Here is a 14,406-nt window from a genome sequence, read left to right as displayed (position 1 = left end):
TCTTATTTAATGGACAAACTGTATTTTTGTGGGGACAGCTGCAGGGCCGCTGGGGTTCTCAGGAACACACTTCAGGAACTAACAGCCTAAACCTAAACTAAAGCCAGCTGGTGCTCAGGAACTGCAAACAGCTGCTTCCTTCTGGCTCCTTGTGCAGATGATGAAGTCCGCGTAGCCGGAAAGGGCCTATCTGACCAGGAGGAAGGAGGTCCTTAAACTCCCCAAAGGAGGGAGATGTGCGAAGAGGATTGGTCTAGAGCAGTGGTTCTCAACCTTTCTAATGCCGCGACCCTTTAATACAGTTTCTCATGTTGTGGTGACCCCCATCCATAAAATTATTTTTGTTGCTACTTCATAATTGTAATTTTGCTACTGTTATGAATCGTAATGCAAATATCTGTGTTTTCTGATGGTCTTAGGCTCTATAGCAGCGGTTCTCAACCTGTGGGTCACGACCCACAGGTTGAGAACCGCTAGCAGGGTCGCCTAATACCATCAAAAAACACAGATATTTAAGACCTAAGACCCATAGGTTGAGAACCGCTAGCAGGGTCGCCTAAGACCATCGGAAAACACAGATATTTACATTACGATTCATAACAGTAGCAAAATTACAGTTATGAAGTAGCAACGAAAATAATTTTATGGTTGGAGGTCACCACACATGAGGAACTGCATTAAAGGGTCGCGGCATTAGAAAGGTTGAGAACCACTGATCTAGAGAATCATTGGGGGACCCAGTTGATGCAAATGGCACAGGGGTGCTGCGGGACTAAAGGCGGGTGAAAGCTTTGGAGCCACAACACTCCCGCACGGGCTTCGGTTGTGGGAAAGGGGAGAGGTGTGCAGGAACAGTTTCCCCCAGATGCCCCGTCTTCCATCCTTTCCCTGGATCAATCTTCCCCTCCTCTCCAGCTCCATGTGTTTCTTACTTTTACTGGTTATTGGGTGTGCTTGCTCTATAATGCTGACAGTACTCAATTCACTGCTGACCCTGGAAGATACCACCTCTAGCATCCTCCTTTCTGCATTGCATAACTTACCTGGTCAGTGCTTCTCACACATCACGGTGCATATGAATGACCAGGGCAACACTTTCCACCAAGGGGAAAAGGAAAACAATGCGCCATTGAGGAAAATCTTCCTCAGGACTGGGCTGCATTGTGCCAGAAGCTGATGAATACCCTGGTCACCCACAGCCCACCAAGGAACCCAGGACGCCAGGGGGTGGCTGTGACACAGGCGTGCCAAGTGGAGAACTGCACAGGTGGCCCTCTGTCTGTCACACGCCTTATACCAGTAGTTCTCCAACTTGGTTATGCATGAGAATCACTGGAGGGCTTGTACAAACAGACTATTTTTCTGATTCAGGAGATCTGGGCTGGGGCTGAGAGAGTGCATTTCAAACAAGTTCCCAGATGCTGCTCATGCTGCTAGTCCAGACACTTTGAGAACCACGGCTTCCACCAATGGAACAGATCAAGCAGCTGGATGAAACAGAGTTGGTTCTTCTTTATCTGGGCACGAATCTGTTCCATGTGGAATGGCCAGACTCTGCATCCAGGTGGATTTCATTTGTGGCCGTCTGGCCCCTGCCAAGGCCTTGCCAGGATGCCTGTTTTGAAGCAATTAATGATCCCCTGGCTTCAGTGCAATAATCCATTGCCTCGTGATATCTGGCATCACCGCCATTAGCAGCATCCGCCGGGAATGCACTGGGACTCTATTCTGGAGCCCCCTGTCGAGGAGTGCTCTTCCTTCAGAAAGATGACAGTCACTCTTCTCCCCACAGCTTGGTAAGAAGGGCGGCTTTCCTCTAACATTTAGGGGCAGCACTGCAGTGGGGAGTCCTTTGTAACATTAGGAACCAGAAGTACACAACTTATTTGTTCATTAGGCAGATTTTCTTTAAAATAGAAACTAAAAAAACACACAAACAAACACCCAACTATACTGGTGGTATTTTCTAATTATTTTCTCTCTGAAACAACCATGGGTTTTGTGACACGATCAAAATATAAAAAGAACATTTTGTAAGAAAATACGTCTTACGTCTTTGAATGGCACATGCATAATTATTTGCACTGTGTGGGTTATGTCAAGTTCTTGTGTCTTATTTTATCCCCGGGAAGATTTTGATGACTAGTGGGAACACAAGTTGAATAACCTAGGATCTTCATGAGAATCACTGGAGGAAGGACTCTAGGACACGCTTTACTTGAGAACAGGCAGGCAACAATAGTGCTGGGATGCCAGTGCAGAGAACGGAGACGTTTGCAATTACGTGTTAGCCCCGAGGACGGTTTTGCCTATTGACTGCATGGCTTGTCCCCACGCTACAGGGTCGGTATAAACAGGGGCAGGCAGATAGAAGTGCTGTTGTACAGACTCCCTAAGACCTGAATACTCTAATTGTTAAGGACCAGAGCAAAGGGACCTAACAAACATCTAATCTAGGGCTGAAGTTTCAGGAGCCACTCACTGACTGAATGGGAACTTTGGTGAAGGTATCGGAGCCCAAGGCGCAGTCCACAAAGTTGACTACTGTAGTGCAAGTGTTTCCACGTTCAGTCCTAGGGGGCCGCCGCCGAAAACTCAAGTTTTCCTCCCTCGTGAGCAGCGTGTCCCAAACATGAGCTGCTGGGAGCATCCTGGGCTCTTTCTGGTCCTCAGATGACCGAGGCTACTTTTTCCCACAGCACACTGTTATCTGGGAGCTCTATTTTTAACAGGTGCATTTCAGAGGCCTGCAAACCCATCGCAGGCATTCAGTGTCACTGTCAGAACACAACAGTGTGAAACACCTACTGGATGGTTATGAAACAGCCAGACCTCGATCACTGCCAGGAAGCCAGTGTCCCCAATTTCCCACCTCACGGTGGACTCAGGATCTGGGAGAGCCAGACACAGGCACGTGACCAGGAAGGAGAGGAGGCCAGGGCAGGGAAACTGGGGTCAAGAAAACCCAAGTTCATATCTTGACTCTGACACCTCCTAGTGCAGGTTACAGAAACTCTTTAAGCCCCCGTTTCTTTTTCTGAAAAAAGAGATAATACTACTATCTTTTAGGTTGTGTCAAGGATCAAATGATATGCTATGTAGAAAGTAGTTGGCATGGTGCCTGGCCCAGAGAGAAACTTCTTAAATGATAGGTGTGAATATTAAAGGGAGAGATGAACAGACTGCCATACCCCGATGTGGGGTTAGGGGGACGAAAAGAGATAAACCAAAGAACTTATATACTTATACGCACAGCCCATGGATACAGGCAATAAGGTAGTAAAGACCTGGTGGGGGGAGCGGGGGAGTAGGGGCTGGGAGGAGGCAGTAAAAGGGGGGAAAATGGGAGACATCTGTAATACCATCAGCAAATATATATATATTTAAAGAAGGGAATAGAGAGAGCCAGAATTAACCAGGACAGACAAATCCATAAAGACAGCAAACAGCCTTAGCCGGTTGGCTAAGTGGGTAGAACGAACGTCGGCCTACAGACTGAAGGGTTCCAGGTTCGATTTCGGTCAAGGGCATATGCCCAGATTGTGGGCTCAATCCCGAGTAGTGGGAGTACAGGAGGCAGCTGATCAATGATTCTCTCTCATCATTGATGTTTCTCTCCCTCTCCCTGCCTCTCTAAAATAAATAAATTAAAATAAAAAGACCTCAAACAGATTAATGTCTGGGGAGGAAAGAATTGGGAGCAATTGCAGATGGATACAGTGTTTCTTTGGGGTGATGAAAATATTCTGGAATTAGACAATAGTGGTTTGCATAACCTTATAAATATATTAAAACCCATCAAAATTTGAAATGGTATGTGAGTTGTGTCTCATATATTAGGGTATATAAATTATATCTCAATTGAAAAATAAACCATACACATTTTTTTTTTGTTACGTGTGTGGTTTATTACTTTTATTGAGCTATAATTCACACACCACATGCCCAGAAACCTAGTTACTTGATACAACCGTCCCCTGACTATGCTGGTGAACCAGGGTGATATCCGGGGAAGATCCCTGAAGTAGGAGCCGAGGCCTCATCTTTACATCATCTAAGACCCTCCAGGCCCGTTCCTCCCTGCAAAGGAAGGGAGACCCTGGCTCAGAGAGCGGGAGCGATTGTCCCCAGGTGGCGAGGTGGGCCCAGGCTCCGGGTTCAGTAACTGAGCAGTCCTTCCAGCGCAATCAGCCCTCACAGACAGGAAGACGGGAGGGTTAATGGAGGTCGACGGCTGCTTTTCCTCAGTAATTGAGTGGGGAGGGCAGAGCTCTTGTCTGGAATGGCAGCTGGCATTCTGTGTTCCTGTTTATTGCAGTTTATCTCCAGCAGTCATTCCCATTCACCTTTTAAAAAAACATGAGGCGCAGCTGTGGCTTCACTTTAAATATTGTTCCTTCCAGCCTTTTAATGTTTTCACGGGCTCCTCCCTAATCTTTCACTGTAATTGGATGCACAGCACCTCGGAGGAACAAAGCGAGGCGAGCAGGCCTCCCCGTCCTGTCCTCGACTGCACAGGCCTGTCCCCCCCGCGTGCTCCCCCCCCCCCCCCGGCTCCTCTCTGGGAGGGGCAACCTGCGGACAGAGGCAGGACGGCTTCCCTGGGTCTGCTCTGCTCCCGGACACAGTGGGAGCCTCCCAGCCTTCTGCCGTCTATGTTACGTTTTCCCGATTTCCTCTCTCCATCAGTGTAACTTGGATCTTCCCAGGCTCTGAGAGGACACAAGCTGCGTGTTTTTCGGTCCACACTAGCTATCTGAACACCCAGGCAGCATCATCCATATCACAGAGTCCTGGAACCCCAACACCTCTCACCGCCCACCCCCCTCCCCTCCCACCCGAGCCCCTTGAGGGAAAGCCCATTCTCCCTTCTGCGATCCTGGCCTTAGATGTGCCCGTGCTTGCTCCTAAAGACAGTCAGCTGTGTGGGCTCTACCAGAGGGTCGGGGGGCGATGACACTGAACATACACACCCTGGATTCTGCCAAGGTGCAGGCCTTCCTTCCTAAATACCGAGATCTGTGTCCTGTTGAGGACAGCTTCACCGCTACTGAGCAAACCAGAGATCCTAATGAGACATCTTGCTTACCGCCGGGGCCTTCCCCAAGGAAAGGGCCAGATGCCTGCTCTCTTCCTTCCCCCGCCTGGGCGGAATCTAATTTTAGTTATCGGAAAGTGACCTTTCCCCCAAGGCTGTTTGCCTGACTTTATTACAATCTTGTAAAATAATCCCTGTACCCATGTGGTATTTATTAGTGCAACTGGTATAGGAAGTTCTGTCGTATCTACCAGTAGGCAGGGGTATATCCATTTTCCAACTGTTTTTGACAACTGACCTCAAAGTCACAGGAGGGGAAAGAGAAATTATTAAAACTTTAATTTATATTTAAACATTTATTTAAAAATATCTATTGGTATATGTTTTATATGTACGTAATATATTTTTACAATGATATGTGCATGTAACTTATGAATAAAATATATGTATATTATAGGCATGGGCTCAAAAACATTTTACTGATGGGTACAAGGTCAAAAAAGCCTGCAGACCCCTGCTTTATGGCACCTAATTTAATTTTCTACTTAGTCAACCAAACAGCAAAAACAAAACATTTGGGGGGGAAAACTTAGAAAAAGAAGATTCCATTTAGGAAAAGTGATTTTTATACTATCTAATTCTTTTCCTGCTCTTTGTACTTTAAAGAAAACATATGTTGCCGTGTTTTGCTAGACATTCTTAATGAAATTAAGACTAGTATTTTTTTTTTAGCATAATGAAGCCTTCATAGTAAACATAATATGCATAAATTTGAAAGCATTTGCCTGAGCAAGGCAGTTAGAAAGCTGAACCGTCAAGAGAACAACTCTCATGTTAGGGTCCAGAACAGCATCGCCTGACCTCTGGCATCCTCCTCATCGAGGGGTTTCATCTAGGGGTGCTTCGTACTTGACCTATCAGACACCAGGTCTCCTGAAAGCTCATGTGGCACCCCGCTGCCTCAGTGAGATAATGGGCTTCACACTGCAACTCTGTCTTGTTGTTGTTGATGTTTCAAAGCGACTGGAGCCTTTCAAGCTTGTGGCTTTAGTCCGTGCTGTATCAGGTTGCCTCATATCACCGCTCACTCATCCCAGGCATCTGGGCTCTCAGGTTCTGAGGAGCATGAAACTACAGGGGCCATTATTTTATTGTTATTGCGTGAGCAATGGCATGTTTCTCATTTTTCCCTAAATGCAAACTGACCTACACTTTTCTATCTGAGACGATTTAACAAAGAAAACCGAGAGCCGTCTTTTGGCCCTGAACGTAAGAGGCAGGGTGAGAGGCGTGCACTTGCTCTCCTGGGCTGGGTAAGTGACCGACTCTGATTGCTCAGTGTCCCCAGCGTCTGCCGTGCACCCACTTCCGGCAGGAGGGGACAGCTGAGAGGTGTTGGGGTTCCAGGACTCTGTGCACTTACCACCTCGGGCACTCATTCCCTCCTTGGGGATCGCAAGGGACAAAACACACGCAGGGCAACATGGCAGGCCATTTAAATCTCACATATTTACATTTCAGCTTCTGAAGGAAGAGCATACATTACTCTGGGCTGCTCCAAGAGATAAAGCATATGCTCAAAACAGCGCCTATTCTCACACACAATTATGCATATAAGATGCAGACTGCCATATTTTGCATTATTATCAAGACAGAAGCTTCTTTCTGTATCTCACTCTGGGGAAAAAAGTTTGTGACATACTTGATCAAATCAGAAGTTTAGCAGCAAGTCTTCCTGTGTTAGTTCCATGATGGGAGGGCCCTTCTTTTTCATCCTGTGCTGGGCCGTGACCTACATCTGACTTAGGGAAAATAATAAGGGAGAAGGACGGAGCATGCGTTTAGCCCTCTGTGGACGGACAAGCACACACTTGTAGTTCAATTTCATGACCTCACCCATATAACTAAAGCTATTTTTACTTGGGCCTCTTATTACCAGACAATTACCATATAAAACATTCCAAAAATATATTCACTGGCTTTCAAAAGAAAAGGCAGGCAAAGAATTAGTAGATACCGTATCAAATTTTTAAAACCCCACACCTTCTCTTAGTAAAACTTAATATTTTTTTTAAAAAGTCAAAATTAGAAAGATGGGTTAAACATTCTAGTAATTTTTAATTGCAGGCGAATTTTTAACATGTCAGTAATTTTAAAAATTCTTCCTTTATATAAAAAGCCTGCCTAGCAACTAAATGTATAATATAATTTTTTTCAACTTCAGAATAACAACATGTGTATTCCAGTTACTGCTTAAATATATTAATGAATACAAGCTGGGAAAAACAGAAAGGAGAGCTTTCCCAACTTAATGTATTCAATTCTGTGCATTTCAGCTTTCCTGAATATATTATGGCAATGGCCACTGACTATGGAATTTGGCCACTTCTCAAGGGTGATCTTTCTCCCAGTGAGAAAAATGGTCCAATTGTTCACAAACAAAAGAACTCCCCCCCCCCCCGCCTTACCTTTTTATAATTCCCCTCCATATCCAATGGGGATTCTTGACTGATGATGTCATCCATTCCATCACTGTCCAAATTCATCCTTTGACTCTTTAGAATTTTACTTGAGAAAGAACCTCTCCTGAATTCTGATAGGCTGATGTGCCAATTGCTCAGGACCCTGCTCCCTGCTCATGCTGACGTGGAGAGCCAGCTAGGAGTCTGTGCCCGGCTGTGCGTGTCCTTGTCCTGCTCTGTCTCGGAGACACCGCCCGCCTGGCCCTGGTCTGCCCTGTGTGCTGGCACCGGGGCAGCTGCCGCTTTCTGAGGCTCACTCTGCACTGACGCTCGGCCGGTGGGAAGCCCAGCCTTCCCACCATCTGCCGTCGCCTTCCCCTGGATGATCCCGCCTGGATCCCTCTCCACAGCACCTTCCCTGTTCCCAACCCAGGAAAAGCCGATTCCACTCCCCAGCTGCCCAGGTCAGGGCTGACTGTGGCTAGGGGCTCTGGGAGGAAACCAGCAACCTTATTCTGAACCCGGGGCAGAGTGGATGAGATAAAAATAGATGCAAACAACCCAGCCTCGCAGACTTCACCAGCGAGTTAAAAGCTGGGTATCCCATGACAGAATGAAAAGAGTATAATTTAAAGGCTAACCTGTAGGACAGATGTTTGCTCTTTCTTTTTTCTTTTCCCCACAACCAATCATTTCTTAGCATCAGATGTAAATGTCTCATCTTGTGGTGGAAGCCCCAGCACAAAGATGAAACTTACTTCCAACCCACAGAAGGACCCCTCCGCCTGAAGATCGGCGCTTTGCTCTGTTAATAGTCAAGAGAAAAAGATCCATCAGCTTTTCTTTAAGATTCAGCCGGTGGCGGCCTTTTTCACAAAAGAGATGGTTCCTTTCTGTTGCTCTCCTCACCCTTTTCCCAGGGCTTTTGGTTTTGTTTACTGGCTTTACATACAGAGAAGGAAAAGACCCACAGCTGGAGGATGTTTGGGTGCAAGAGGCAGACAAACAACACACAAACACACTCTCATCACTGCTGAATGACTAGCACCAGAGACTGAAAAATATACCCACTGCTCATTAAAAAAAAAAAAAAAAATGTTACTGTTTGCAGAAGTGGGCCAAAGAGCTCCAAGGGCAAGCTCCGTCGAACACCATCTCCTCCTCTGACAAGTGTAGACAGAAATCAGCAGAGGTACTAGTTAATACCTTTTCCAATATGAATTCTTGACCAAGTTCAAAGCTGTGAAGAACACTCTAACCAACCAAAAAATGCCATAAGGTAGTCTTTTGGCATCTGATCCTCTGCTGAAATGCTGGAATTCTGTTGTCTATTTCCACAATTTTTTAAAAATTCCATTTGCTCAAGACTGGTGGCATGAATGTGTCTCAATGTAGTTGAGTGTAGCACAACTTTTGCAAAGCAAATAGCTTCCTCTGCAGCCCCTGACCCAAATCCAAATCCTCCCTGCACTCCACTTTCGGGACCCCGCCCCTCAGTTCCCAAGAGAGTGACCTGCACATTTGCAGACAGTACAAGGACAAGCTGTGTCTCAGGAGCCACACGCATTTGGGCAGGGCTTCTCCCTAGCAGAGATCTCCCATGTCTTATTCTCTTCCAGGCCCCAGGACCCTCCTGCTAAACAAGGCTCCCACTATCTGCACACAAGGGACCCAAAACACCTCCCAGGGCTGTGAGGCAATGCTGGGTGCTGCCCCAATGTGGGTGTTCCCAACACCGGAGAATTCACCAAGGCGAAGGCTTTGGGGTTACAATAAAGCATCTGTACTGTAAAGGATCTGTGTATACTAAATCCTGTCAAAGGAGGCCACCTGAAATGAAGGAAGCATGCATCTTATTAGAGGACATATATTAACACTAGGGGCCCAGTGCACGAAATTCGTGCACTGGGGAGGGGTCCCTCAGCCCAGCCTGCCCCGTCTCACATACTGGGAGCCCTCAGGGGATATCCTACTGATGGCTTAGGCTTGCCCGCTTTGGGAGTGGACCTAAGCCACAGTCTGGCCTCCCTTTTCGGGAGGCGACCAGGCTGATCAGGGCAAGGCGCTAGCCCCATCACCCAGCTGCTGCAGCCACTGCCAGTCACCACAGCCACCAAGGTATTTTCATCAACACAGACTCCAGTCCCTTCACCATGAAAAAATGACAACTTTCTTTAGGCATTTTCAAGATGTGTCTTTCATAGGATATGACATTTCTTTCTTTATTTTTCTTTTTATTCTCACCTGAGGATATGTTTCTATTGATTTTTTCCCCTCCCCTCCGATCCCAGGCTCAGCTCCTGCCCAAGCCTAAAGCCTCTGCTTGAGGTTTTAGGCTTGGGAAGGGCCCACCTCCTCCGATGGCCGGCTGGGAGTGACCTGGGTGCTGAGGAAGTTCCCGGGACCCAGGTATGTATGCAAATTAACCGCCACTTTTGTTGGGTTAATTTGCATACTCACTCTGATTGGCTGTGGGCGTAGCGGAGGTACAGTCAATTTACATGTTTCTCTATTATTAGGTAAGATAATAACAATAGTTACCTTTCCTGAGGGGTTGCTATGTGCCAGGCACCTCCCACGTGTGTCTTAGACGTCTTTGATCCTCACAGTCACACTATGGAGTAGATACTATTATCATTTGCATTTTATAAGTGAGTGAGAGCGCAGTGAGGATAAGTAACCTGCCCACAGTGAGGCTGCTTGCAAATGGTCAGAACAGAGGGGTGAACCTGGGCCCTCTGCTGCTGTGGCCCACATTCTAAGTGGGCGTGCCAGACCGCCTCCCACTGGCTGCCTTGGTAAGAAACAAATGCCCACACTAAAATAATCAACACAGCTTTTAAAAACTAAGATTTAGTACAGAGAGGATTCCGGCAGCACTTCTATAACAATATCACATACTGACTATCAATCGCACATCAGGAACACCCAGCACGTATCGCCACTATCCCCTGCTAATTAGACCTCAAGAAATAAAATGAGTGCCTCCACCGAGGGCCATGACCTAACACGCGGTAGAGTGGATCTTTTCTGGTTCAACACTGTGCTTTTGGAGCCACTGTGGCTCCTTCCCATCAGCCATGGGGTTTCAAGGCTGCTTCTAAGGGGGCAGAGTTTGCTTATTCACCTTGTTTCCCCCACAGCATCCAGACACGGCCTCACACACGTTAAGGGAACAGTGAAGAGCTGTTGCATAAGCACATGAACGCAGGAGAAATGTAAGTGTTGCTTAAAATGTTTCCTCTAAATGCTGTCCATGGTAGGAAATACTAATAGTTCACATTACTGCTTTTCAACCGAGATTTTCTGTGGAAACCACATATGTTCAAAGTTAAAAATGGGTCTGCTTTGGTTGAAAGAGGGGAGCTACCATGAACTTCATTCAGTCTCTGACCTGGGTTAGCAGCCTAGTTCACTTAGCAATCGACAACCAAGAGCTAATATGGATGAAATTATAAAAATGTAGAGACTATAAGACTTAGTAAGATACATAACACTATAAGCCTAATCACTAATGTCGTTTTCCTTGCATTTTTACAGGGTGGGCTTAAATATACAGTTAAAATGACCAAACTCTTGAACTCTCATTATTAACTATGTATATGTATATACATATTCAAATTGACATACAGTAATAATATACTGACTGCATACATACATATATATGCACACACATCCTTTAAAAATATATTATCTTCTGGAGAAGGCACCTCAAAATCCAAGATGAAATTTCCCAAACAACAGCAACAAGGATTCGCACTAAGTGAAGAATGAACACCATTCTGCTCCTCTACCCGCTACGCCTTTTCCGGTCATAAGTGATTCTCTAATAAGCACTACCCAGAGGCAAGTGACAGAACATCCCCTCCTGAAACACGGATGCAAGAGCTCGCAGGGTGGGGCCCCCGGTGGTGATGAATTTTCTCTGCACCCGCCCCCACAGGGTGCTCAGCACAGACACGCCCACAGAAGGAGCTGTACCACCGCTGTCTGGGTGGCTTGTACCAGCTTAAAATATCTGGTGATTTCCTATCACGTGGACTGACCTGTGATGTATTCTACAGCTTTGCTACTCAAAGTGTGTCCTCTGACATTTCCTGGGAGCTGACTGGAAATGAACACTCTGAGGTCCCAACCCAGACCTACTGAATCAGAAAAGACATTTTTAAAAAGAGCTCTTGGATTTGTGAATGTACCTTAAATTTTAGAAGCATAGATCCAGACCTTGCAAAAATTTATTATACAGCCATTATCTTTTTACGTTAGATCATATTTCTATGCTTGGTGGCAAGACTCTGACTTTAGATGTTTGGGGTCAACACTGTAATTAATTTCACTCCCAAGAGGTCCAGATGAATACAGGAAAGGAAAAAACAAACCACTTCACTGGAAGATGAGCCATATGCAATGCGTGGTGGTTTTGCAGTAGCTATGCAAACAAGGGGATAACAGCCACTCGTGTCCTTTCTACCAAGAATTTTCTCTGGTTCCTTCTCCACTGCCACCTTCTCCAAAATGAACGATGCTGGCTTAACATGGGCCCAGACACTGACGCCATCCCTTAGAAAACATACACACAGCCACTGACAATCCCTGAGGTTTAGAGGGCTTTTTCTCAGCCCCTCCCCTGCCCTGAAATTCAAGGACTGGACCGGAGAGCTTCAGTTTCCTGTCAAGCCATGCCCTCAACTGCAAGGTGCATTGATCACGTGAGCTAATGCTTTTAAATGATCATTATCGGGCCCTGGTGGAAATTATTGACTCTGAGAACACTGACCACATTACTGGGAAATCACTTAGGCATTGCAAAAAGATTTTCCAGTTTACAGATGGGAACTCTAATTCATCCCGACTAAAGCCTGCAGCATCCACTGCCTGCCCAGCCTGAACATCCAAATTCCACCTGCTATACAAAGTGATACTTGAGTTGTAATCTTTTTTCAAATTAATTATTTGTTTTTCTTCGGTGCAAAGTTCATTTAAATTTGCTTTGCTTTTTTAAAAAAAATTAAATCTTTGATGTTGAAAGTCTTACATATATCCCCTTTGCCCCCCATTGACTCCTTCTATCCTGCTCCCATCCCCCACCCCAGGCTTTCCCTACCCTATTGTCTGTGTCCATGGGTTATGCATATATGCATATAAGTTCTTTGATTGATCTTTTTCCACCCACCTAACCACCTCCTTTGCTTTGCTTTTCAATTAAGGCACACTGATAGCTAGATGAGCCAGGAAAATATGCAGGCAAATTTTTAAATGGACTTTTCAGCGTATGTTGAAAAATTAAAATAATGGCACTGGGAGTGTGGGGTAGAGGAGGTGAAGGTGTTGGGAGTACAGAGAGTGCCAGACAGTCACCTGTATTAAAATGACTGAGGACCACAGACATAGATCTGTGTGCCCAACTGAAAACCTGAGCACAAGGAACTCAACTGCCGTCACTCTGTGGGCCACAGCACGGCGTCCAAACGGAACCAGGATAATGTCCTCATTGCATGTCTCTGTGTTCCTAGCATGCTTTCCCCATTACTGGCTCTCCTATGCTGACTGTCATTATGCCTTTTCGAGAGTTGTTTTCTTCTGAATTCAAGCAGTTCTGTCAAAGTACTTTCTATTTCAGGAAGCTTGGTAATTTCTGATGCTTTTCGATAGTGCAAAGGAGAATACTAAGTACACCAAGATTTCAAATCTTCCCTTGGCATAGGTATATAAATAAATAATAGGAGGTGGCTGTATTAATGCTGAGCTTCTTCATGTGAAGTTGTAATTAGTTACCCAAGATTGTGTGTGTGTGTGGTCTCTACTCTTCAAAAATCATGAATGCACTGACATGTACCAGAGAGATGTTCCCATTTCCTGTCCTCCCCCATCACCATCCTCTTTCCAAGAGAAAATACTAGATGTTTGGCTTACACAGGCGTTGCATATTTATTTCTTAAAACCACTGGATGTCTGAATCCTGATGTTTGAGGCACCAAGTGCTATTTTAAATAGTAATGTCTGTGCTTCTACTAAATTTCTATTTCAGATCAGGTGTATAACGTAGCTCTGTTGAGATGATTTTTTTTTTGTTTTCATTTGGACACTTATTGCTTTGTTCCCTCTGTGTTAAAACATATAAACTAGATTTCCAGATATCTTTCTTGGTTAAAAACAAGTGCAGAATTATATATCCAGAATTATTTTCTTAATTTTTAAGGTGATAGATATGTTACTGCCTCCTCAGAAAAAACACACTGTATCTCAGCAAGGCAAAATACAACTATAACCAGGCAAAACCATGAAAACGAAGTATTATCCAACACTAGTGACTATGGGGAAAATGTTTCCAGTAAAAAAATTTATAGAATCAGACAGAAAACTGTTTCAATGAACTTAGCTGTAAATGCCTGCATCAAATAGTGCACCACAAAGCTTTGAAATTCCCTTTTCCATTAGGTCAATATATTTTTCCCTGCTATGGATGAAACAGGCTTAAATTGGGCGGAATCTTAAATGAATTCAAATTCGATACCTTTGTTTTCTCATTCACAGGAACAAGGGATTGGGAAATGAACCCTCCCTTGGCCTGGTGTCAGTAGGAATAGAATATATTTCCTTTCCTTTGTTAACCATTAAATAACCCACTAGAATTTGAGCGTGAAGGCTGTTTTCTACTCTCCCTAGTAAGAATTTTCACAACATCTTGGTGTACTACTTAAACTGATATACTCCCTAGCTTTATCAGACCAATATAGGCCATCTTTTATTTTTATGTGCTGGGTATAGCACTTTCACTGGGCTGAAACATTTTGCCCAAGAAAACTTTGGTGTTTCAGGAGGCAGTTAAGTTATCCCTCCTTATGGTAAAAATATTTATTATAACTTTGCAAAATTCAACATATTAAGAAAGGCAGCTTGGATATG

The 14,406-nt window shown here is 45.1% G+C and overlaps 1 protein-coding gene across 12 annotated transcripts in view; it reads right to left on the bottom strand.

Moving 5' to 3' along the window:
• SCHIP1 (schwannomin interacting protein 1) overlaps positions 1–14,406 on the bottom strand; it is a 144,902-nt gene that overhangs the window by 36,470 nt on the left and 94,026 nt on the right. Inside the window, exon 1 of one of the 12 annotated variants that reach the window (XM_079766526.1) lies at positions 7,507–12,526. The exons of the other annotated variants lie outside the window; for them this stretch is intronic. Coding sequence (XP_079622652.1) covers positions 7,507–7,584 — 78 coding nt within the window. The 5' untranslated portion in view covers positions 7,585–12,526. Of the gene's footprint in view, positions 1–7,506; positions 12,527–14,406 lie in introns of those variants that run through there. 12 annotated transcript variants of the gene reach the window in all.

The sequence above is a fragment of the Cnephaeus nilssonii genome, assembly GCF_951640355.1.
Source record: "Cnephaeus nilssonii genome assembly, chromosome: 3".
Lineage (NCBI taxonomy): Eukaryota > Metazoa > Chordata > Mammalia > Chiroptera > Vespertilionidae > Cnephaeus > Cnephaeus nilssonii.
This window is presented reverse-complemented; position numbering and strand designations above follow the sequence as displayed.